Source organism: Malaclemys terrapin, chromosome 5, assembly GCF_027887155.1.
Source record: "Malaclemys terrapin pileata isolate rMalTer1 chromosome 5, rMalTer1.hap1, whole genome shotgun sequence".
Taxonomy (NCBI): domain Eukaryota; kingdom Metazoa; phylum Chordata; order Testudines; family Emydidae; genus Malaclemys; species Malaclemys terrapin.
This window is the reverse complement of record NC_071509.1, coordinates 51,558,711-51,585,440: the sequence shown is the minus strand read 5'-3', so window position 1 is coordinate 51,585,440 and position 26,730 is coordinate 51,558,711. Positions and strand designations below refer to the sequence as shown.

General features: G+C 42.8%; 1 protein-coding gene across 1 annotated transcript in view; it reads left to right on the top strand.

Moving 5' to 3' along the window:
* The window catches only part of SCFD2 (sec1 family domain containing 2), a 296,694-nt gene extending 271,615 nt beyond the window's left edge, over positions 1–25,079 (top strand). The window contains exons 8-9 of the mRNA XM_054029852.1: positions 16,164–16,283; positions 23,260–25,079. Coding sequence (XP_053885827.1) covers positions 16,164–16,283; positions 23,260–23,352 — 213 coding nt within the window. The 3' untranslated portion in view covers positions 23,353–25,079. The remainder of the gene's footprint in view (positions 1–16,163; positions 16,284–23,259) is intronic.
* The last annotated feature ends 1,651 nt before the right edge of the window (positions 25,080–26,730 follow it).

The following is a 26,730-nucleotide window of genomic DNA, read 5'->3' as shown; positions in this document are numbered from 1 at the left end:
ACTCCAATTCACAAGCTCATTCAAGTCTCCCTGCAGGATATCCCTATCCTCCTCCGAATTTACAACGCCTCCCACCTTCGTATCATCCGCAAATTTTATCAGCCCACTCCTGCAATCGGTTCCGAGGTCAGTTATAAATAGATTAAATAAAATGGGTCCCAAAACCGAACCTTGAGGCACTCCACTAGTAACCTCCCTCCAACCTGACAGTTCACCCTTTAATACAACCCGCTGCATTCTCCCCAGTAACCAATTCCTTATCCACTTCTGGATTTTCATATCGATCCCCATGTTTTTCAGTTTAACCAATAATTCCTCATGGGGTACAGTATCAAACGCTTTACTGAAATCCAGGTATATTAGGTCCACCGCATTTCCCTTATCTAATAAATCCGTTACTTTCTCAAAGAAGGAGATCAGATTCGTTTGGCACGATCTGCCCTTCGTAAAACCATGTTGTAATTTATCGCAATTGCCACTACCCTCCAGGTCCTCCACTAGTTTCTCTTTCAGAATTTTCTCTAACACCTTGCACACTACAGATGTTAGACTAACAGGCCTGTAGTTACCCGGATCACTTTTTTTCCCTTTCTTGAAAATAGGAACCACATTAGCTATTCTCCAGTCTAACGGGACCACCCCCGAGTTTACAGATTCATTAAATATTATCGCTAACGGGCCTGCTATTTCCCGCGCCAATTCCTTCAATATTCTCGGATGTAGATCGTCCGGTCCTCCCGACTTAGCCCCATTAAGGCTTTCAAGTTTTGTTTCTACCTCGGATACGGTAATCCCCCATCCCGAGTGCCCCTCTATAGTGGTGCTAGTATCCCTAATACCTTCATTGGCCTCATTAAACACCGATGCAAAATATTCATTAAGATATTGCGCCATGCCTAGATTGTCTTTAATCTCCTCTCCGGCAATAGACTTCAGCGGTCCCACTTCTTCTTTCTTTGCTTTCTTCCTATTTATGTGGCTGTAAAACCTCTTACTATTGCTTTTAATTCCCCTCGCTAGGTCCAACTCTACACGGCCTTTGGCCTTTCTCACTCTATCTCTACATTCTCTGACTTCACTTAGGTACATTTCCTTACTGATCCCTCCCCTCTTCCACTCTTTAAACGCTTTCTGTTTTTTCCTAATCACCCCTTTGAGTCGGTCGCTCATCCAGCTCGGTCTAAATCTCTTGCTTAGTAATCTTTTTTCCTTTTTTGGAATACAGGCCTCCGACAGCTCCTGCATCTTTAACTTAAAGTAATCCCAGGCTTCTTCTGCTTTTAAATCCATTAATACGTTTGCCCAATCCACTTCCCTTACCAGTCCCCTTAGTTTGTTAAAATTGGCCTTTTTAAAATTATAAACCCTAGTCTTTGATTTAATTCTGTTACTCCTTCCATGTATTTTAAACCGAATTAGCTCATGATCACTGGAGCCCAAATTATCCCCTACTACCACTTCCTCAACAAGGTCCTCACTACTTGCTAGAATCAAATCTAAAATGGCCTCCCCCCTCGTCGGTTCAGTTACCACTTGATGGAGGAATTGATCAGCAAGCACTTCTAGGAACATCTGAGCCCTGTTATTGCTACTAGCGTTTGTTCCCCAATCTATATCCGGGAAGTTAAAGTCCCCCATAATTACACAGTTTCTGTTAGTAATTACTTCTCTAAACACATTAAATAGTTCCTTATCCATATCCTGGGTCGATCCCGGCGGTCTATAGCACACTCCAAGCACTATCCCCGGAGAGGCTCTAGTAGTCCTATTACCCAGTGTGAGTATTGCCCAGACAGACTCTGTGTTATCTAATCCATCTACTATTATTTCTTTACAGTTTATTTCACTATTGACATACAAGGCCACCCCCCCACCTTTACCCTTGTTCCGGTCTTTCCTAAACAGCGCATACCCCTCCATACCTGTGTTCCAGTCGTGACTGCCATTCCACCACGTTTCCGTTATTCCTACGATATCCGGTTTCAGTTCCTGGACCAAGAGCTCCAATTCCTCCATTTTGTTACCTAGGCTTCTGGCATTGGTGTATAAACACCCTAATGTATGTCGTTTAGCCCGTCTCCCATTAGCAGCACTATATGTTGCGGGCCTCCTTGTGTCCGTCCCCCCTGTCCTTCCTATGTCCAATCTCATCTCCCCGGCTATGTCTCCTCTCCTTTTACTCACCTTTTCCATACTGGAATCTGGCGTGGAGATTAACTGTGCATCTCCCAACCGTCTCCCCAAACTTCCTAGTTTAAAGCTCTTTTGATTAGATGAGCCAGCCTCCCTCCCAGAAGTCTATTTCCTTCCCTACTCAGGTGAAGCCCATCCCGCGAGAACAGGTGTCTGTCCCCGAAAGCCTCCCAGTGGCCATACATCCCAAAGCCCTCCTTATAGCACCACTCCCTTAGCCAACTATTTATTCTCACAATCCTATCAGCCCTTTGCTGCCCTTCCCTCGGAATGGGCAGAATCCCACTAAAGATAATCTGAGCCTCTATCTCCTTGAGCGTCTTCCCCAGCCTGGCATAATCTCCCCTGATCCTCTCTAACGAGAACCTAGCCGTGTCATTCGTTCCCACATGAAGGATTATCAAGGGGTTCTTACCTGCTCCTTTTAGGATCCTTTTCAACCGCAGGTCCACATCGCGTATCTTTGCGCCCGGGAGACAGCACACCCTTCTGTTTTCTGGGTCCGCCCTGGTCACCCTACTCCTGACAAAGGGGGCAAAAAGTTATAAAAGGGGCAAGAGCTGCTCTTCTGGGGGCCATGTTTCTCCAGCTCAAGATGAGGGAGGGGTAACCCAACCTTCAGAAGCCTGGGGGGTTCAGAAGCAGGGGGGACCCTGCCTACCCTCCTAAACGCAGATAGTCTCCAAGGACTCCCAAAGGAAGGGGGCGCTAGTGAGGTGTATTGCGGTTAGGGAAGTTGTGTTCTATATGATCTGTTCTCTCTCTTAGGCATGTATGATTAAGTACAAGAAAGCGGTGGTATTAGAGTTTGTGCAGAGTGCCTGTGTGTGTGTGTGTGTGTGTGTGTGTGTGTGTGTGTGTGTTACATGCTTCGCTACTGCCATGTGCCTCCTGAGAGAGTTAAATGGTAAACCAGAAGGCTCACACTTTCGGGGTAGTCCTGGAAGAGTGTGTATTTAAGCAATAGGGGAAGCTGAAAGGTCAGCATTGAGCCCAGGAGCTAGGCAGCTGGACAAGGGGTTCCAACTGTCAGGAGGGAGTGTTAGACACAGGGTCTGCAATCCAACAGTGTGCCTAGGGACCCCAGAGACAGTAGCGTAGCTGGGGGGGAGCAGGGTGCTTCAGTTGCTCCGGGTCTTCGGCGGCAATTCGGCGGTGGGTAATTCGGCGTGGCGGGTTCTTCGGCAAGACTTTGTTTTTTCTTTTTTTTTCCTTTTTTTTCTTTGCTGCTCCGCAGCGGGTGGTGCCTTTTTTTCTGTGTTCACTCCCCCTGCTCTTAGAACCTGGCTACGCCGCTGCCCAGAGACTGCCCATTCAGGCTCCAGGAGTCTTAAACCACCAATGATCTAGAGGCTTGGATTCCCCTCTCAGCCATCTGATGGGCAGCTGCCAGGGGGTGCCTAACCAGATCTGTGACAGGAGGATGAGCATGGGTATTATTATGCTGGGAGGTATTAATGGGTTCCATCAACCAGCTGTTTGATCTATACACAGTTGCAGAAGCAGTTAATCTGTGGTTCTGCTAACCAAATGCCAGGGCTACGTGTGTTTCCATTTTCCCGTCATTCAGTTTTCCAATGTTCCCCAAAATCAAGAGGTTCGGCTCTGCCTGGAACATTCCCTGAAATTTTGGAATTGGTTGGATGTGACATTCAAAAGGTATTGTTTTAAATACAGACAAACAAATAGAAATGTCAGAGTTGAGTGTAAGACCTCACAAGCTCTGCCAAAAATGCTTCGTACTTGCTATCAGTATATAAGAGGATTCTTGTTGTGTTAGTTTAGAGTAAATTATTATCAGCCACGAAGTGTAACATGCCTTTATTTTTTTGCCTGATTTTCATGTCTCTATCCCACAATTGTATCTACATTTACAAAAGAGCCAGTTGCCTATTTAGGTGCCTAAATGAAGTGGCCAGATTTTCAAAAGCGCTTAGCACCCAGCAGCTTCCATTGTACTCAGATCCCTGATACTAATGTCACTATGTATAAAATAGGGCTGTCAAGCTATTAAAAAAATTAATCACAATTAATCACGCAATTAAAAAAATTAATCTCGATTAATAGTGCCATTAATTGCACTGTTAAAAAATAATAGAATACCATTTATTTAAATATTTTTGAATGTTTTCTACATTTTCAAATATATTGATTTCAACAACAACATAGAATACAAAGTGTACAATGCTCTCTTTATATTTATTTTTTATTACAAATATTTGCACTGTAAAAAACAAAAGAAATAGTATTTTTCAATTCACCTCATACAAGTACTGTGGTGCAATCTCTTTATCACGAAAGTTGAACTTACAAATGGAGAATTATGTACAAAAAAATAACTGCATTCATAAATAATACAATATAAAACTTTAGAGCCTACAAGTCCACTCAGTCCTACTTCAGCCAATGGCTCAGACAAACAAGTTTGGTTACAATTTTCAGGAGATAATGCTCTCCGCTTCTTGTTTACAATGTCACCTGAAACTGAGAACAGGCGTTCACATAGCACTGTTGTAGCTGGTGTTGCAAGATATTTACATGCCAGATGCGCTAATGATTCATATGTCCCTTCCTCTTCAACCACCATTCCATAGGACATGCGTCCATGCTGATGATGGGTTCTGCTCGATAACAATCCAAAGCAGGGCGGATTGACGCATGTTCATTTTCATCATGTGAGTCAGATGCCAGAGGGTTGATTTTCTTTTTTGGTGGTTTGGGTTCTGTAGTTTCCGCATGGGAGTGTTGCTCTTTTAAGACTTCTGAAAGCATGTTCCACACCTCGTCCCTCTCAGACTTTGGACAGCACTTCAGATTCTTAAACCTTGGGTCGAGTGCTGGAGCTATTTTTAGAAATCTCACATTGGTACCTTCTTTGTGTTTTGTCAAATCTGAAGTGAAAGTGTTCTTAAAATGAACATGTGATGGGTCATCATCCGAGACTCCTATAACATGAAATATATGGAAGAATGTGGGTAAAACAGGATGTGGGAGACATACAGTTCTCCCCAAGGAGTTCAGTCACAAATCTAATTAACACATTATTTTTTTAACAAACATCATCAGCATGGAAGCATGTGCTCTGGAATGGTGGCCGAAGCATGAAGGGGCATAAAAATGTTTAGCATATCTGGCACATAAAGACCTTGCAACGTCGGCTACAAAAGTGCCATGCGAATACCTGTTCTCACTTTCAGGTGACATTGTAAATAAGAAGCAGGCAGCATTATCTCCCGTAAATGTAAACAAACTTGTTTGTTTTAGTGACTGGCTGTACAAGAAGTAGGACTGAGCGGACTTGTAGGCTCTAAAGTTTTAAAATGTTTTGGTTTTGAGTGCAGTTATGAAACAAAAAAAAAATCTACATTTGTAAGTTTCACTTTCACGATAAAGAGATTGCACTGTACTTGTATGAGGGGAATTGAAAAATACTATTTCTTTTATTTATAATTTTTACAGTGCAAATATTTTTAATAAAAATAATATAAAGTGAGCACTGTACACTTTGTATTCTGTATTGTAATAGAAATCAATATATTTGAAAATGTAGAAGAACATCCAAAAATATTTAATAAATTGCAATTTGTATTCTATTGTTTAACAGTGCGATTAATCATGATTAATTTTTTTAATTGCGATTAATTTTTTTTAGTTAAACATGTGAGTTAACTGTGATTAATCGACAGCCCTACTATAAAGATATACTGTCAGGGTTGGAAGACCTAAAACTGACCCACAGTTCTTTGCCTCTGGAAGATCTTTCCACACCTGTGTGATTTCTGAAAAACAATCCAAGAAAGAAAGAAAGAAAGAGAACAGACATTCCACTATCAAAGTGTATAAATGAGCTGGTGCACACATGATGTTTGAAATGACTGGTTTTATTTACTGGAGATTTCCCTGTAATTCATACCTGCATTTATTTGATTTTATTTGCTTGTTTACTTTTTTTATTTTTGAGGCAGGAACATAAATTACAGGTTTCAAAGTGGTAGCCGTGTTAGTCTGTATCAGCAAAAAGAACGAGGAGTACTTGTGGCACCTTAGAGACTAACAAATTAATTTGAGCATAATACATTTATTAGTCTCTAAGGTGCCACAAGTTCCCCTCATTTTTTTTTAACATAAATTTGCTTTTTCTAAAAACATATGTGTGGTCTCCAGAAAGTATAACATTCAGATAGAGCCATTTTCAACATTGACCAGTTGCTAGGTCTACCCAATTGTTGTTGTTATTACACTAGCACCTATATGCCATCTAAGTCGAGGTCCCATTGTGCTAGGTGCTGTACAGTCATATATCAAAATTGGTCTCTTCTCCAGAGAGTGGACAATCTCAGGCCACACTCCTGCAGCTGGACCTGTGCAGGCAAACCCTGAAGCCTGCGCAGAGCCCCATTGCTCCATACTGACATAATGGTGAATTCCCATGGATTGCTTAAGGCAAGATGTAACTTGTTGAGGGGGCACTAACTAATGGGGTTGGGGAGGGAAAAGAGTAGATGAAATCCTTGAGAAACGGCAGAAAAGGAAGGGAGTTATGGGCATAGCCAGTGACTGAGCTGTAAGTTGACATCTCCTGAAATATGTTTTTTTTTTTTTTTCTGGAAAATGTGAGATACTAAAAGAGATTTGTAATCATACATGTGTTCTTTCTTTCAGTAGTTGTCATGAATCATTCTCTGTTGTTCTGCCAAGGGTCTCTTCTGCTGGTTGCTCTGGACATTTTTTATCTGTCTGCTCAACGTTTTAAGAATCAGTACCCAGCCACCAGTTAGTCTTTCAAAATGCACTGTATCAACAAAGCTCTCTTCATGCCGGAATCACCCATGTCAGTAGGACAAGCAGTTGCATTGACTCCAAGATATTATTGTTAGTTACACAACACCAAGATATGCCTGGCATTTTACAGGCAAATAAGACAGTGTAATCAATATGCTCCCCTGCAAGACTCACCAAGTTCTGTTACAGTTCAGCATTTATGATATCACACTTTCTTCCATCATAAATTATGATGTCACAGACACTTTACTGAGACATCACTGAATGAAGCAAGTGAATTATAAAGGAGAGCACTTTTTATGTGCACCCAGATATGGGAACCAGCTATGATGAGTAAGGAAATACTTCTATACATGTTAGTTAGATTGGATTTTGTTAAAATTATGTTTTTCTAAAATTTACTTGACTGTGTCATGGTTCTTAAAATGATGAAGACATTAAATTACCTATCAGCATATAATTGGTCAATATAATTACCAGGCTAACTCTCCAGTCTCCAGATTGCACTCTTGTCAAACGGGGGGGAAAGGGGAGAGACACTTTCACGAAGTGTGGAAAAAGAAGAAAGAGGCAAGGATATGTGAAAAGAAGATCTTACCACTTTTTTCTGTCTTCTCTCATGTTTATCTCCTTTCTTCTATTTCTGTCTCCTCTGCTTTTCTTTTTCTTCTCCACCCCTCACTTTTTGCCCCTTCCTTTTGGGGAAGCCCAATTAGTGGAATTCAGATCAAGGTTTGGGTACCCTCCTCTTCCATCTAAGTATGGGACTGTTCTGATTTGTGTTTCCAGATCAGAGAGAGATCCTTAGTTCAAACCCCTCCAATTTCAGGGATATTGGAAATGTGTTGATCTGTTAAGTGGGATGAACAAAAATGTATCGATGTACAAAAGTAAAAGTGGAGCATTTCTGGGGAACGTAAAAAGTGCTGCCTTTTGGGACCTCAGTGTAAATATAACAAAACTGTGGCCTTATTCTTCTGCTGCAGGTTGTGAGTTATGGGAGTTGCTCAGACCTTGCAATGAGAGACTCAGAACCCCCGAGAATATATTCCATCACATAATATATGAGTTTGGTAGCAATAGCCTTGCAAGAAATGCTTGCCATTTGCAAGAGTGAGCCTCCAAAAAGCAGGTGTATTTGGGGTAGCAAAAATAGTATCGAGTGGACAATTAAACAGACAAATGGACACACCAAAATAAACATACATTCGTTAATTTTCTCTCTTCCCTCCCCCTCCATACTCCCCCCCGCCCAAAACTCTCCCCTTGTCTGTGAGAAAGATTATGAAGGCTTTAAAAGTTGTCTATGTCACTGTTTTCTCTTGTCTTTGAGTCATTCTAGGCTTTTAAGTTTTCTTTTTATGGTCTTTCAGCAACATACACTTATCACCTTAAATGCCTGTAAATCTGCTAGTAATATAAAGCAAATATAAATGCATAACAGATGTGCAGGTATGAATATTTCATGGACACAAAACTGTCTTCGCTTCCCTCACATTTTCTCCTCTGCATGTTGTTTAGACCTGTGGCTGGGTGCTGCATTACAATGTGAGAGATTCTGAGCCGCCAGTGATCTGTATTCATCACATAGGAGATGTTTCACAGATTTCCCCCTTTTTGCATGATTATCACGTTCTGTGATTATTTCACAAGCAGCCTGAAATTTGTTGTCCCTTAAATGTGTGACAACTCAAACAAATTAAACAAGTGGAGTTTGATCATTAAAGTTACATTTGGTGAGTTGTTATGTGTTAAGAGTCCAGCCAAAAGCAGCCTCTCCTAGCTCATGTCCAGTAGAATACACCACCCTCCTGGACTCTACAGCCACGCTCAAAGGGACTAGTTCTTCATTCAGTTCACATCTGCCTAGGACAGTTACTTTCCATAGAGGAATGTGTGACCTTGCTTTCTCAATTGCGTTCATTAGGAACATAATATCTGGGAACATGCCGAGCATGCTGGATGACTCAACAGTAGTCAGCCAGGGAAGGACCCAACTACATATTACCACGCTCAGTGTATTCCCTTGCCTGGCTGAATATTTGTTCAATCAGAGAAGATTAAAGATGCCACTCACCCAATAGTTGTGTCTCTGGCTGACATGTGTGTTCTGGAGCTCAGCCAAGGAGATAGGGAAGGGCTCCTTTAATGTCCAAGATTCCTCCTTCTCTAGTGGTACTCCAAACCAAATGGTGATTTAAAGAGGACACATTTCATTTATATCAATTGCTTTATACAAGAGTGCTCAGCTACGTCCCTACTTCATTCATGGGCAGGAGAGATTCCCCTAATAAATGGATGCTGTCTTTATTCTAACTTGTACTCCCAAGGCCTGGAACTTGGGAATATCTTCCCAGAGAGCTTTGCAAGTGGGTTACTCCGATGGGTTGTGTGGCCCCAGTGAGGTGGTTAAAGACAGGTATGAGGGAGTGTGAGATGGAAAAAGCTCAGTTCTTTACATTCTCTTAACCACCAAACCACTCCACAACTTCCTACAGAGGAGCTTTTCCCTTTTAGCCATTCAGGGTGGGTTTTTCTCTCCATTGCATTGACAATCCCACATCACTATCCACCTCTGCTCGTGTTCTGCCCAGAAGGCTACAGAATTGAGCTCCTCGTGCATCTTTTTTTCCTATTAGGGATATTCAAAACTATTTTCCCTCCCTCCATCTTATGAGTCACAGCTTCAAGGGAAGGTCCTATCCCTAGTGTCCAGCCCAGTTACTCAGCTGGGTGTTGAGCATCTTTTTGGGAAAGGAGGGAGAAGGACTTCTCCTAGACCAAAGGACAGTGGTTGGAGTAGCCTCCATGGTGTTAGAGGCCCCCGTCTGAATGGTCGGGGGGAATGTCTGGGGGATCTGTGCTGTGATGGATCCTCCCACCCATCTCTGCCCCCTCTGTGGACAGCTGCACACTGGGATCCCCTTTGGAATTGGGCTCACAAATCTCATCTCCCACACACCCAGCAGAACCGTACCAGTTCGGCTACAGGATGTACCTCCACACCACAAAGAAGGGCAGGGATTTGCCCCTTTGCACAGATGCCTGAGTGAGTTTTTTTGATTTAGCTCTAAAACTTACCTCTGTGCTTACTGAAAGAAAAGCCTTGCAGGACTATTCAAGACTATTAGATCAACAGAATAACAGGTTTGTTTTGCGGCAGAGTGCAGCAGAGGCCTATACCGCTAGAGCCACCTTTTCTGCATTTATATGTCTTGGTGTTAAATTATTGCCTCTGAGAGTTGCTTTTTTTTCAGCAGTTGATTCAAAGAACTTTGTATCCTGCCAGAGCATGAGGTCTGTTCTCATTTGAACAGTAATGGTGTGTTGTGTAAAACTATTTAATTTATTAATGATATTTTCTTACCTTGAAATGTTGTTTGGTATAGTAGCTGCTGTTTATGGATAGATATGTAATCAGGGTCAATAACTTCACTTTAATCAGTTCTTAATGGCACTTCAATTTTGCTCATTCTGTATGAAGAACCATATCATTGGACACAATAAAATGGCTCTTGGCTTACACATATCCCAGAATATCTCTTAGTGGGCCTGCCCCATATGTTTTATATCAATAGAAAATGGGCATGCATGATAACTCTCAGCCTTCTGTTTTTCCTGACCAGAGGCTCAGCTATTCAGATATCCAGATCCCAAATTAACTCTTCCACCATGCTAGCCGATGCATAACTATCAGTGCAAGCCAAGGTACTGGGCCAGATCCTCATCTGAAATTCATTGGAGTCAATGGAGCTGCACTGATTCACACTGGTTGAGTATCTGATGACAAATACTGTATAGCCCAGTGAAGAAAAAAAAAGAATAAATTATTAGAAATGCTTATATAGAGAGCTGGATAAAATGTTTATAATTAAAATTCATTTAATGGAAAATCATCTGTTAGATGGATGTTTTGCAAAGTTGATAACAAGCGATTTTACTTAGTCTTAAATTTTCTGACAAATTCAATGCAAACTTTTTTTTTAATTTTAAAGTGATTATGACACATTTCCATTTTACTTTTTCCAATTTTGATCTGGGTTGGTTGGTTGGTTGTGATTGGTCACAGAAATGATATATTAGGTCTAGTTTCCTAGTTGCCTGAGCTCTGACCCTTCTGGGTTAGAAGAGTTATTTTGACTGATTTTTCTTAGAGGAAATGGCTGCATTTTTGTGATCTCTAAATTAGTAAAAACAAACCTGTCAACTGAGCCACTCCCTGCTGGAGTTGGGAACCTGCTTTGCCTCCCCATTTCATGTGGTCCATACAGTGTTGTCAAGGGGCATTGGCCCTTCCTGATGATCCCCAAAACACACCAAAGGGAAAGCACACCAACCACTTAAGTCCCTAGGAGAAAATACCAGGACTGGCAATTGTAGGGACAAAGGTCCTCATGACCAGCTAGGTTCAGATAAGTATCCAAACTCCAAGATTCCTCCTTCACTAGATTTATTTGATAGCTTAGCTATGTTGATGTAGTTTTACAATATGCTTGTATATGTAGTCTGGCTTCAGTGAAGTTGATTCACCCTGCATCTTTACCTGTGATTTGGTTACATTAATGCTGGGATTTTCATGTTTATTTTATTCTCCTCGTAGTTATAGTATACTAGTCTTAGGAGTATTGGGTACACTATAGAATCCTGGTGGCACATAGGGTGGCTTCTCTGCTGCCATGCTATATCAATAATGCCAGCAACCATAACCATCATGCTTGCAGTGTCAATCTCACTTCTCATACTTTATCTGCCCAAACTTGTGATGTAAAGTTATATGTCTTGTCCATGATATTTGCAAGGCCTGGGCCTGGTATGTATTCCTGCGTTACTTCTGGAGGTGGAGCCAAAGTGCATGTGTCCCTCGCCACTTCTGTCACTATCTCACTAAATACGCATCTCTGCATGTGCCTCTGAGAGGAGACTTTCTGTGCATTACCTTGTCTTCTCCTGTCTTCTCTCCACCAATCTAAATTACCAAAGACGGTTGCCATGGTAATTTCTAATGATTTTTAGACTGGGGCAAAATTTCTAAATCAAGATGTTTTGAAGTGAATTTCTATAGGTGATTTGCAAAACATTTTGAGATCACTGACAATTCATATTAAAAATGAGATTTTGAGGACTTGAAAACCTTGTGAAACAAACTGGTGAAAAGTGTGTGCTATTTTGGGAAAGGAAAAAAACCTCCAATTTTAACTAGGCATAGTTTGTAGAAGCATGACAAAATGTGTGTTGCTTTTTGTTACAGTTCATTTTTATTCTTCTTCTGTAACACAGAGTAGAGTTGTGTTTAGCCACATGGAGCTAGCCTCTTCAAAAGAGAGAGCCTTGGGTGGTTGTATTATCAAATGGAAATATGTTGGCAGAAACCCACATTCTTAACAAGCCAAATATTTTGTACCCAAAGTATTGTCCTCCTCCAAAACACTTGTGCATAGCATAATAAAATTACAGGTTCCAAACCCTTTTCATGGCAACTTTAATTTAATTTAGAGCTTGCATGCCTAATAGTTGGTATTTTTTAATATGCATTTCTGGAATTTGTGGTTTGAATTTCAGTTTTCTGAAAAATAATACATTTTATATATGAACCATGTGTTTGGATAGAGGCTTATTTTGACGGATGGAAATGATTTGTCAAATATTTTTTCCCTTTCTATATCCATGAAAGGTTACGTTAGGTAATAAGTTATAATAAGTTTCCAGATTTATACGTACATGTTTACAATGAGTTTCTTAGTCCCATGATAAAGTTCTTAAGGAGGACATTCTGATGTGAATATCTAAATTTTAAATTCTTCAAATCTAACTCTTTGCTCACCCCCTTTGTTCTGTGTGGCAACTAAAATAACACTAGGAATTGGGAAGCAGACATGCACAGTTTGTTCACAGCTAGCCTTTGGACTGACATCTTAAAGCTAATAGTTCTTATACTGCATAGGAGTACCCTAGCACAAGCACGTTGGCCAACATTCATGTTTACCATCTTTGTGAACAGTTTGTTCTTCAGTGTTGTGGCAGTTGCCCATGCAGTTTGCTGTAAACTCCCTGTAATACTCCAGCACCTAAGCTATTTTATAATCCTCCCTGGCCTACTTTTTACTGGACTGTTTAGACCTTACTTGAACTCCTCACAGTATTTGTAATAAGAATGGATTTGGTATTTTAATTAAGATAACAATACATTTTATGCAGCCATTGTTCAGCATTGGGAAAGTAGGGAAAGCCTGTGTACAGGTTGAAAATGAGTTATATTGACTTAATGGTGGTTTGTGGATTTCATTGGAAAGGAGCTGCATGCAGTTCTTGAATTGGGGGTATGCAGGACTATGTGATAACCATACTTGTCCCTGCTGCCAGCAGAATAAAGATGAATGAGGGAAGGCTAGGATTGCAAACAACATACATACACACAGTGTTCAGGCACTGGCTGTATGTAAATTATCTGCCCTAATTTTAAACTCCTGAAGAGCCAGCCCAAGAGCTCTGCACCTGGTAGCAGCACTTGATCAAGACCACTGCTTTATCAAAGGCAGTTTGCTTGGAAAGCTTGGAAACCTCCTGCTAGTTTCAAAGGGAAAAGCTACAGAGGGAACCTCCTCTTCCAAAGACTGCCAGTCAGCTCCAGAAGGGAAATCATGAACTGGACTGCTGGCCAAGAAACTGCCCAAGGACTAAATATAGGACAGGCACAATAAAGATCAGAGGAGAAGCTGTACTCCAGGGAGCTGGAGCCACCAGGATCAAAGAGAGATGCCGTGTGTGGTAAAAGGAAATGGAACCATGCTCCACCCAAACATAGATTGCTACTTTCATTTTATAGAATGATGCTGGCAAAAACAATAACGAAAAGAACAAATTAAGCTGTTCTCAGTCCTCAGAGCCAAACGTTTTGAGCATCATGCATAGGGACGTGGAGTTATAACAAGAGGGATTGTGATGGTTCCCCTGGCATCATGTCCAAAGCAGGGGTGGCTCTCGCTTTTTTGCTGCCCCAAGCACGGCAGTCAGGCAGCCTTCGTCGGCATGCCTGCGGGCTGTCCACCGGTCCCGCGGATTCGGCGGGATGCCTGCCGGAGGTCCGCCGGTTCCGCCTCCGAATTGTTGCCGAAGCCGCGGGACCGGCGGACCTCCCACAGGCATGCCGCCCTTGACTGCCACCCTTGGAGCAAACGGCAAGCCGCCCCTCCACGGCTTGCCGCCCCAGGCACATGCTTGGTACACTGGTGCCTGGAGTCGCTGCTGGTCCAAAGGATCTGCTGAGTCTGACCCAGGACAATATCAATGGAACTGTCCTATCAATACATAACTCTAGAAAACAGCAAAATAAGCAAGTTAATTGAGCCAGTAGAATTTGTTAAATGAAAACAATGAAAATGATGATGAATATTTGCCTTGTTTTATTTATTTATTTATTTTAAATGAAAACAGTATTTTGTTTGGTCTTAAACATCCCATACAGAGGTTGCAACCCAAACATTGCAGCATTGTTCTACTGCAGGAGAGCACCAACATGAAACTGTCTAGAGACTGATTTGAAATTAAAGTAGACCTGACTAATCTAGTTACGTTGGATGAATTGCAAAGAGTAGTTAGTCTACAAAGCACATTAGACGTTTGTAATTCAGATTTCACAAATAGTAAAAGCTGTGTTATCTGGCACTTTATATTGGTTATTGAAAAAGGTTCAGAAAAGGGCAACAGAAATTATTAGAGGTATGGAATGGCTTCTGTAGGAGGAGAGATTAATAAAACTGAGACTTTTCAGCTTGGAAAAGAGACGACGAAGGGGGGGATATGCTCGAGGTCTATAAAATCATGACTGGTGTGGAGAAAGTAAATAAGGAAGTGTTATTTACTCCTTCTCATAACACAAGAACTAGGGGTCACCAAATGAAATTAATAGGCAGCAGGTTTAAAACAAACACAAGGAAGTATTTCTTCACACAACACACAGTCAGCCTCTGGAACTCTTTTCCAGAGGATGTTGTGAAGGCTAATACTATAACAGAGTTCAAAAAAGGACTAGATAAATTCATGGAAGATAGGTCCATTAATGGATATTAGCCAGGATGGGCAGGGATGGTGTCCCTAGCCTCTGTTTGTGAGAAGCTGGGAATGAGTGACAGGAAATGAATCACTAGATGATTACCTGTTCATTCCCTCTGGGGCACCTGGCATTGGCCACTGTCGGAACACAGGATACTGGGCTAAATGGATCTTTGGTCTGACCCACTATGGCCGTTCTTATGTTTGCCAACTAGAAAGCTCTATAAAACGGCATTTCTGATATCTCTGATTTCTGATCCAGGCAGTGCTCACCTCAGGCAGCTCCCCGCAAGTGGTGACATGTCCCTGCTGCTCCTAGGCGGAGGAAAGGCCACGGGGGCTCTGTGCACTGCCCCCGCCCCACCCCGACCACTGGCTCTGCAGCTCCCATTGGCCTAGAACCGCAGCCAATGGGAGCTGTGGGGGCAGCGCCTGCGGACAGAGGCAGTGCGCAGAGCTGCCTGGCCGCGCCTCTACCTAGGAGCAGCAACGGCATGTTGCCGCTTGCGGGGAGCTGCCCGAGGTGAGCGTCTCCCAGATCTGGCACCCCAAAACCCCTCCCATGTCCCAACCCCCTGCCCCGAGTCCCCTCCCACACCCAAACTCCCTCCCAGAGCCCACACCCCCTCCCGCGCCCCAAGCCCCAGCCCGGAGCCCCCTCCCGCACCCAAACTCCCTCTCTCCATTGATAAGTATAACTCTTTAGTGAACTCAAATTTTTGACTAACCAGAACCCCCATTCCCCCAATATGCTGAATAACAATGCTTTTCCTGTATATGGTAATATATGTAAACACACTTAATTCATTGACAATCATTGGCCTGATTCTCAGGTCTGCTGAGCACAACTCCCTTTGACCTCAATGGGACCTGTGAATATGCCACACCTGAATATCATTCCAATGATTTTTAACCTGCCAGCATCTCTTTAATTTTCTATCCAACTTCCATAGAAACCAGCATTTTAAAAAATCATTTCTGAGTTTCCTCTTAATCCTTCAATACTCTGTCTTGACCAGTCATAAATAGCCATTGCATTATGTTATTGATCGTATGCCCCATGTGGCTTTGTAGTCAAGAGTACTTGTGTTTCAGAATAAATTGAAGCAATGTAAATAATGCTTTCTATTGTTTTATAGGTGAGTCGTCCTCACCCCAGTGATCATCCTCTCCTGATCTTCTATATGGTTGGTGGAGTGACAGTCTCTGAGGTCAGAATGGTGAGGGACCTAATATCAGCACACAAACCCGGTATCCAGGTACGAAACCTTAAGTACTGTGATTTCTGTCTGAGCCAGGACAAATTAAGAGTAACAAAGAAAATGCTTTTTATAGTGCTGAATACTGCCCTGGTATTGAACATGTCCCATAACATATAAATAAGGCTAATAATGGTGTCAGGTCTCTGTTGTGAAACATCTGCAGGCAAGCAGCTTTCAGATGCAAGTTATTTAAAGTTTGTTGTGTGCAGTAGATTCAGTGAGGCCCAGATCATTCCATAGAACCTCAGAATTTGCACATGCAGTTTTCTGTGAATGAGCATTTGCTTGGGAATCTGCATACGTAAATTGAACTGCAAGCAGCGATGCCATTAAGCGGAACAGAAATGACTGTCCAAAATGTTCAGTTCTCCTCAGCCAGAAAGGAAATGGCTCGGCTTAGGGGCCTCCGAGGTGGAAAGGGGATGGTGTTAGAGACTTACGTGTCAATGTCACAGGGTGATGGTGGCCCTTTAAAAGGGAAAAGGCCAGTGCACCTGTGACTGCTCAGCTGCCTCCTAACTGGGCTTAAAAGAGGGCACCTGGGCCCTATGGGAGAGAGACTTAGTGAGGCAGAGCTGTCTGAGACAGGCAGAGAAGAGCAGATGAGAGCTGCCTGAGGAGGAAAGGAGAGTTCCTGGTAGCGGCGGCAGCAACAGCAGCGAGCTGTTACAGAGAGCCATGAGGTAGAGCAAAAGGTTGTTGGTGGGGACTGGCCAAAGCTGGGGAACCCTTGATGAGTTAGAGGAGAACTTGTGCAGAAGGCCCTAGGAAGAAGGGAAGGTTAGGGGAAAGTAAGCCCAAAAGGAGAGCGTTGATCCTGGAGTGTGGATCCCAGGAGCAGGGGCAGGACTAGGGTGCCCAGACAGCAAGTATGAAAAATCGGGACAGAGTGTGGGGGGGTAATAGGCACCTATATAAGAAAAAACCCCGAATATCAGGCCTGTTGCTATAAAATCGGGACATCTGGTCACCCTAGGCAGGACTCCTAGGCAGAGTCTGGCTGAATGGAACACTGTGGGAAGTCCTCTAACAGTGAGCCTGGGAGGCTGCAGGAAGTTGATCCCAGAACAAGGGGTTGGTCCTGGAGGGACATGCCCTGAGCAGAGGTAGGATTGTCAGGCAGGGACGCCTGGCTGAATGGAACACTGAGCAGAATTCTGTCATGGGAGACCTGACTTAGGGCTACAGGAGAAAACTCGTGGTAGAGAAGCGGGTCTAGGAACTATCGGGTAGAAGATCTGGAGAATGGAGCGCCCTGTAATGGGCTAAAAGGACTGGGGCAGAGTGGTTAATGACTCTCTGGTGGGTGACCTGGGAGCGGTGACCCAGGGATTGAAGAGCTGCTGTATTGTAACCTTGTTTTACTTTGAGGTTTTGAGAACAACTATCTCTACAACGAGGGGACTGTGGCACTTTATGTGAATAAAGGGGTTTGAGTTTGTTGCTGAGAGAGACAACATGCCTTAATCTGGGTGCATTCTCATGGAAAACTGAAGCAGACACACTTGTCATGCCATGACCTGCTGCGGGAGGGTGCTCCAAGCAGGGCCACCTTCTCACAGTCAGGTCTGAGTTACTGTGACTCCCTAGAGCAACAGGGTTAAATTCTTGCAGGGCTGTCTTAGCCTTTCATCCTTCTGTACTGGATAAATTATTTATTTTCTGTTACTGAGTGAGAGTCAGGATGAGACCTTAAAAATCAAGATCCTAGCTGCTTGTATGGACCTCAGATCCCTGGACGTTTTCTGTAAGAGTTTGCTCCAACCTCCTAGGTTAAAATGTCCCCCCTCCCACCTACAGTTCAGTGTGCTATGCTCAAGTTGACAACCTGGCTGCCATCCTATCCCTCAGAGTAAAAGATGCCCATCTCAAAGAGTTTACAGCTGAATAAACAAGACAGACAAAGTTTATAAACAACCACACAGGCAACCTGTCAAATAGAACTTACATTCCCTCCAGGTTTGTCTCTCCAAACCAACCTCCTCCCCTGTCCCATCCCTTCTCTTCTGTCCACATGCCCCTGGCACTAAGGTGCCATTCATTGACCCTGCCCAACCTCCAAAATAACTTTGGGCTCAGTCAGTTAAGGGGAAGGGAATATTATTGGCAAACATCTGAAGGGCTGCTGCTCCTGGGCACAGTGTCTGCCTCTGAGGGGGGTGGGGGGGTAGCTCTGTGTGGTGGGGTTTCTTGGGAGCGGGGACAAAAAGTCCATCTGACTGGTCCCTGCCCCATTCATTCTCTGGCAGCAGTTCCTGGCTGCATTCACTGTCATTCCAATGGAGTGGGGAGGGCAAGGGTTACTTCTGGCAGGGTCTAAGATATTGATAATTGTTAATTTGGAGGAAGGTGTATGGGAGCAGCTGGATTTCTCCTGGGTGGAGCAGGCACAGAAGGTGATCTTTATAGCTGCAAGAGAGATGCAAAGAAACACTTCATAACCAGATGCCTGTGTCATTAAACATGTCTTGTTCCAAAGGCTGAATGTAAACTCTCTTGTTTTAATTCCTGCGAATACAGCTCTAACTAATGAAAAGTCTGTAGCAAAATGGAGCCAACCAAGGCAGAGCAGCCTCTGATTGATAGCATGTTTTCTGCACTTTAACAGCATCTTTGAGTTGAGAACTCAATATTTTTATAAGATAAAATGCCCTTTCCAAGAGCACTTTTTCATCTGATAACATGTTTCTCTCCAATTAGCTTCTCACTTATCTCCTTAACACAGTGAGTCAAATTCTTTGCTATCCAGAACAGGGACTGAATTGTGATGTACTGATGGACAAGTTAATCCAGACTCTAAATGTTTTAATATAGCTTGAAAGATAAGCACCGAGTTAATGAGGGAGATGGTGTAAAACTATGCAGGAATTCTTTTGGCTAACTTTCTAAAAGGGATTGAGGTTTGACAGTGGTGACATGGAATCTGGTGCTGCTTTGCTTTGGTTGACCCTGGTGGCAGGTCACCCTTTGAGGCAGAGTCCCAAAGAATTTAGAGTTGACACAGCTTTTACTGCCCCTTGCCTTTGTATGAAATTGTTACATTAGGGGCTAAAGGGCTTTAGGGGAGAGTCCTGAGGGGGGTAAAAGGAAGAAAAGAATTGGTTGTTCGAGTCTCGCATATAAAAGTGTCTGAGTTAGTTGGATTTACCTGGATTTCTAGAGTTCAGATGTGAATATGTGCCACCTGTTTGGGATTATTCTCTTTTCAAAGAGCCAGGCATTCATCTACCACAAGCCAGTGTTTAACAGAGCTGTTTTTGTGATGTTCAGGCGATCAGTTTCAGACATCAGGGCAAGATGAAAACATTGGCCTCCCTGTTCCGTTGCACTTAAACAAAACACTGACATTTGCACTAATTATTGGCTCTTCTTTTAAACTGGAGTTGCACTGTAGATGTGAAAGTAAAGAAATTTATAAAACAACAACAGAAAACCTGTCAGCAGATCGGTTTCCCTACCAATTGCGTCAGCAGTTGTTTGGAGTTTAGGCAAATGAGAATTAAGTCAGGAGATTGGAAACATATGTTTTTATCCACATAAGCAAATATATATTTTAGTGTGGATAGGGGACATTTGGTTCATCTCTTCTCATTGTGAGACACAAAAGAGAACAGTGTGTTTCAGGCATCATTTGTTTTCAGATGAAGCTGAATAGCTCTGCCTACTGCTTCTTCGCAGATACCACCTCATAGGTGTAATGAATTGGTACCCCTCGAGGCATCTAACTTGGGAAGAGGCAGAAACAACTGAACTAGCAAGAGAGGAGAATGACTTTAAAAAAAATAAGAAACTAAATAGGAGGAAAGAGGAAAAAGTGGATGTTTTAATCCCTTCCCTGTGTCACATCACTAACTTCCACCAATGTTTGAACACGTACCAATATTGGTTCGTGTTCACATGCACACAGACTCCAGAGATCTGCTCTGCAGCAGAGCATGGTGACATGTGACAATCCATGTGTCCTGCACCTTGTTTACTGTATTCCCACTGTATGCTGATGCAACAATGACACAGATGAGAACAGAAATATAAAGACATGCCCAGTTTATACAGATTCAGTTTCAATAATTTACTTCTGCTGGCCCAGATTATTTCTGTGAGGTCTCAAACATGCCTTATATCAAATGCTATAAAAGAGCATGGTTATTTATGAAGTGTAATTATCACCCCTGGCAACCATGATTATTATTTGGGTGTGACTGGTTTGTGTTCTTTAGCTGCTCTGAAATATTGGGTGAAATCTTGGCCCCACTGAAGTCAAAGGAAGTTTTGCTCAGGGGATTACCAGTGTTGTACTGCATTGTCATTAGTATTGCTGCTTGCATCATATTGTCTGAGCCGTGTAGTCTGAAACTTCACAGCATGTGCATTCAGCCTCCTGTGCCTCCTTGCGAGCCAGATATCTGGTGATATCCAAGATTACCAGCTACCATCTCATGGGATGTTTGCATTGTGGGATGATTAATTTCCCAAATTAGTTTCTGTTTCACAATTCCTTCTTTTTTACACAAACCTTCTCCTCACCTTCTCTTTGTTTACCCTGGTGCTACTCATTACAGTGTAGTGGATCATGGAGTGACCCTCTGGCCACTTTATGGTGGCTGTCATGACAAAATGTAGCCCTCAATTAAAGTGTCACAGACAAGGACACAAATGTTAAGATGGGTGAGGATCTGCAAAGGAAATTTATCCTCCTAAAGAGACTTGCTTGGACATTTATGGGCAATTGTACAAAAGATTGGATCATCTGCTTTCCATAGAAACAGGGCCATATGCTGTCCTCCATCCACATCTGAAACCATTATTGATATCCATGTGCATGGATGGGAGACAGCAAGACTGTGTCTTAACATCAGAATAAGTTACAATCATCACTCATTTGTTTGTGTGGACTCATTTTATCAATTGCACATCTACCCTGTTAGTTTAGTGATAATACTATGAAGATGAAATTGCTTTTAGCTGTGAGTGGTGGTGGTTTGGCCTGTAGATTCATAGACACAAAACATTAGTAATATGTCACCTCATATTTCTTAGAATTAAGCTGAGTACATAGGAAGAGGAGTGCACAGACTGTACTCTGATTCCTCCACAACATAAATAGGAAAGTGCAGTCTTTGTCACCAGCAAATTACAGAGATGGTCTTAAGCAATGGGAAATAGAAGAGATAATCTGTGTCATTTCGCTGTAGTTTGTGTGGGAAAGCACACGAGGTTGTTAGCACAAAAGAAAGTGTAGTAATTTAACTCCAGATTCTTTTCATTATTTAAAGAGAGGATGAAAGAAAAGAAAAGAATGTGGAACGGGGAGGCTTAAGTGTAGTACTACTGAGATCTGGGGTATTTGGTATTTAATATCTTTTTTTTTTTTTAAATCACCTGCAATGTTTGAATATTCAGATAACAACATATTCATGCGTGTTGATTTTTACCTCAGATGAAGAGTGTGCACAATTTGATCAATTACTAAAAGAAAATAGGTACATGTACACTCAATGTTGTTGGCATTTAAATTACAGTTGCCATAATTTATGCCTCCTCATTTTGGATTTTTCTAAATTAGATACCCTTAATCTTACATTGAGAAAGCAAATTCATTTTTAAGTCTGGTACAACGCTCCTCCAGTTTGTCCTGTTCTTAATCTGTAGGCCTGATCTTACAAACACTGCTGTGAGTAGTGCTTGTTATACTCAGTAGTTGGCTCTAATGGTAGGAAAGCCCGACACTCCATTAGAGCTGCAGGACTGAGAATTTAGTAGCTAATAAAATCTAGTTAGGGACCCAGGGGAGAAAAAACATATATAAATATATATTGTGTACAAAAATCCATCTATAATGGTCTGCTGCTTGAAGGATGAAAACAACAATTCTGCTCTGTGAAAAATATTAGTTTTTGAAGTGTTCCAATGCTGGATGTTGGCATTGATCTGTGTAAAGAATTAAATATTCATTGAGCCAGAGAGAGAGAGGCTGACTCTAAAGCCTGGTGGTTCGGGTGTTTGTCTGAGATTTGGGAGGACTCAGGTTGAAGTCCCTGCTCTGAATCAGGCAAAAAACAGGCTTCAATCTGGGTTGCCCACACCTCTGTCCCTTACTAGAAATTCCCTCTTTGACCTGAGAAACCTTCCCAATGAATATTGTGTCAGAACCAAGACGTTTCTGCAGAACACTTTTGGTTTTGACAAAACAGTATTTTTCAATGGAAAAAAGATTTGATCAAAACCAGGGCTTTGGAGCGGAGCCCGGAGCTGGAGCGCGGAGCAGCTCTGGAGCAGTGGAGCTGCAGGTTTTTGCCTGCAGCTGGAGCAGAGCCGGAGCATAGCTTCAAAGCCCTGTTTTGACCAGCTCTAGTAATGGGTGATGCTGCCTTTCACTAGGAATGTATTTTCTTCTTATGAAAAGAGTAACAAAGATAATCCAAACTGTGTCTGTGCTTGAACCGTGATCCTGCTGGCTGGAACACCAGGCTCCTGGTCTCAAGTGGCAAGTTTCTGACAGTTGACTGTATTTCATTGACTAGCCATAGCAGGCAGACAATGCTTTCTGTAATTTTCACCTCAGCGTAAACAAAGAAGAAACAGCTGCAATTTTGAGTCACTTGTTGACAAAATTCAGTGCTGTGGCAAGGGAAACTGCTCGTTGAGCAACTCATTTTTCACAAGTAACACAGTGGGAGTCATAACAAATCACTGTGCTACCCTAGTAGTGGAACTGTGTGGGGTGAATGAGTCACACTACAAATGCATTAGGAGTGGGATAGTAATCACTGTTCTCCCACTGGTGGGTTCAGCTATAATGATTAGCTGAGCAGGTGGTAGCATTGGACAAGCTGTATTGCCACCTCATAGTGAGCATAAGACATCAATGATTCCTCTGCTGTTCTGTAAATGAACAGTACAAGTTTAGAGATCTTGTTCTGATTGCAGACAAGATTAGTCTCCTGAATTGCATTTTTTTTATTTCTGTCTTCAGGTAATTGTGCTCTCCTCAATGCTCCTGACACCACTTAACATTCCTGAGTTGTTGTTTGCAACAGACCATCTACAACCAGACATAGGCATCTGAAGAGTGCAGATCTGCGGAGAAGATAAGTGATTTGCCTTCGCTGGAAATACCACCCTCTTGTCTGTCATCCTTTCCGATATTCTTCCAAAAATGAATTTGTCTAAAAACTAATTGTGGTTGTAATTGAAAACTGAGTCGAGTGATTTGATAGCTGGCTGCAAGGGGACTTGAATGGATTGTGGGAGCACTTAAAAATCATTCATTTGTTCAGTGACGTCAGGCTGACACTCGGCTCCTCCCTGCTGAATGATATTGCTAACATGGGCCCTCACTACCACATTGCCAGAGAAGATGGCTGTCTGTAGTAATTCCCCAGAAAGGGGGTAATTCTGGAACAGCTGCAAAGGGCTAGATTCTGCCACCTTATCTTCATGGAGTAATACTTTCCACTGGAAGTAGTCCCAAAATGGGATTCCTTGTAGTGTAAAGTGGGAGTAAAGGTAGCAAAACCTAGCCCTGGCCTGTTTTGTTCCCCTGCAAAACACATGTGCCTTAGTTACACGTTTAACTCCTTCTGCGCAGTCTGTGGCCCTAACCCCAGGGAGAGGCTATGAAGCACAGCAGTGAACTGAGTTGTCGGTAGTAGAATAGCTACAAGTCCACTGATGGCTTTACTGCTGATAGGGTAGAGGTGGAGGGAAACATGGATGGAGAATCCCACCATAATCAAACTGGTGAGCCATATACTGGCTTTCTCACAGGTCCCTGGTTTCCTCTCTTGTTTGCCTCAGTCATAGTCTCATGAGAAAAGTCACTTTATTTGATGACATTCTCCTCTGCATGATTTTGCACAGGAAAACATGTGGGCTAAGATGATTAGATGTTTCACTTTATTAATCCTAGAGGAATGCTTCTCTCAGGCACATCAAATAAATAACATATTCCCATTTGCAAAAGCATTAGGGGTTCCAAAAGTAGAACGCTCGTTTAAAGTTGTATTTCTGAATAACAAGGGTAGGAAGAGCTTTTGATTTTAATTTATGATTAGGCAACAGCCTTTAACGAGACAAGCTGTCTGAGTTATGTAACTTTTCTTTTTTTAATTTTGCTTTAATCTTTGGAGGAGAAAAACATAAGTGGTTGAGGATTCCAACTGTATTCAGCACTGAGGTTAATAAAAATGCAGCATAAAATAATGGTGCCACAAAGATGCAGCGTATTGTCTCAGTTTGTTCATCCCAGGGATGTACGACTACATTCTATGCTGGGAGATCATTTACGGTTACATTTTAAAGGGGCACATTTTTAGGCCGTCTTTCTATATACAGCGAAGTTCCCCTATTTTAGCATTCTTTATTACCCCTAGAGACTAGGTTAAATAGAAACTAATTCTTTAACCTTTGCTCACTAGCTAGTTTAAGTTCTGTTAAATGTAACCTTTTTTCTGAAAACTCTTCATTTTGTTTTAATGGTGCACTTCGGTGGCCAGAAGGAACAAAAGCCTGATTATAGAGGTTAGACTGAAGCATGGACAAAGTTGCCTTTATGAAAACCGATTTAGACGATGAATATAGAACGTTACGTTCCACTGTACTTGATGGGAAAGTAAAATCAAACCACATGCAATGCTAAAAACTTATGAAGTCTTTTTGACTGAGCAAGTTAGAAGAATGACAGCAAACAGCCTGTCTCTGTGGTTACATCATTTCTTCTTCGTCTGCACTGTTTACATAATCAGAATATAGATGTTTTGGAAGTTACTTAACAATAAAGCAAACATTACAGAATCTGCTCATCTTCCTGGCTTTTTCATACACACTAACCCCTCATTTATTAGATACATTCTGTTGCTCTTCCCCCACCCCATAAACACAGGCAGCATAACCAGAAAGGGGAACTTGGTTATGTGTCCATTCTTCTGTGTGGCTGTCAATTCCTCCACATCGTATGGCTCTTCCCCTGTCTTTCAGCCGCCCCAAGGGATTCTAGACAAGAGCTCCTGGCACAGGGAAGTGGTCACCAGTCCTAAGAAGCTGTTGCAGCCGTGACAGTTTCTGTCTCCTTCCTCTCCCCACCCCCCTTAGCTGAACACTCTCAGACCCCTGACTTGGTAATCTGAGGACATGCTGCATGAGTTATTGGGCAGGGCAAACCAGTGAGGGTTGGGGCCTAAATAGACTTTGGTGTTGGAGGTTCCCACAGCTCTTGTGGTTCCACAGATCCCTGTATAGGGGGGATGCCTAATCTTCTATGCCCACCTTGGGGGAACTTTCATAGCCAGTTTGCCATGGTGGAATACAACAGCAGGCTAGAGCATTGTACTTCAGCAACAGTGAGAGCAGTCAGGCAGTCAGAGGCTGAAAGGAGACAAAGATGATTGGCTGCTGTTCAAGGACAACAAGGCAGACCTTGGGCCTTTGGGGATGTATTTTGGAAAGGAGGGTGGGGGCTGTGTCCCCTAGTTTGGGGGAGGTGGGTGGGGCAGGGTGAGTGTGGTTTTTGGTTATATTAGCAACAGAAGTTTTGAGGGAGGGCGAGATGGAGAACTAAGGCAGGGAACTGGCCCCTACCTGGGGGTCAACATGAGCACTGCATGCTGTGAACTGGCAGGACGATACTTGCTGTCCCAAAGTGAGATCATGGCTAGCACCCAAATTTTCTGTAGAAGCCAAGCAGATATCCAGGTGTCTGTTGCTTATCCCTTGGTGGACTCCTTCTCGTGTTCCTCCAGCCACACATACACAACAGGATTCAAGGGCCTTCGAGTTCCCTCCAGTCATCCACAAGCAGGAACAGCTCAGCAGATGCCACTGCTTCATCAGGCAAACCTCATCTACATAGTACGGGACACGGCCATTCTCCGCTGTGGTAGAGGATTGAATTTTGCGTTTGGAGGTGTAGGATGCTGGCCAAAGTGGGGAGGTCAAAGGATATTATACCAGATTTTGGAAGGCTTCCCTATCTTAGTAGTTGTAGTGAAATGGGTGGAGGGGAGAGGGTCTTTAAAAATAAGAAAGCAGTGGTCTGGTTAGACGTAATGTATCGTGTTCTCCTGCAGTGCTCATCCTTCTCCAACCCCCACCCCCCTTTTGCCATACCAGCACCATGCCAGGAACCTGCTCCAGGGGAAAGGTGGGATGCTTGCAACTCTCTGTCACCTGCCCTGGTTTTGGCTTGTATGTGGCACTTTGGCCAGTCTGACGTGGACATTAGTCACTTGGATGACAATGAGTTAGTTGACACATCTGCATTAAAGCTCAAATGAGACTGTAACTTAATCTAGTCTATGATCCTTCTGGTCAGGCTGGTATAATTGCACATTACTGCAGCAGATCGTGGTGAAGCAACTGCCCTATTGCAAGTGATGAGTGGAAGATATTCTAGCTAAGCTTGGCATTAGATGGGGATGCCCTAGATCAGGAGCGGAGTTGGGAGCCT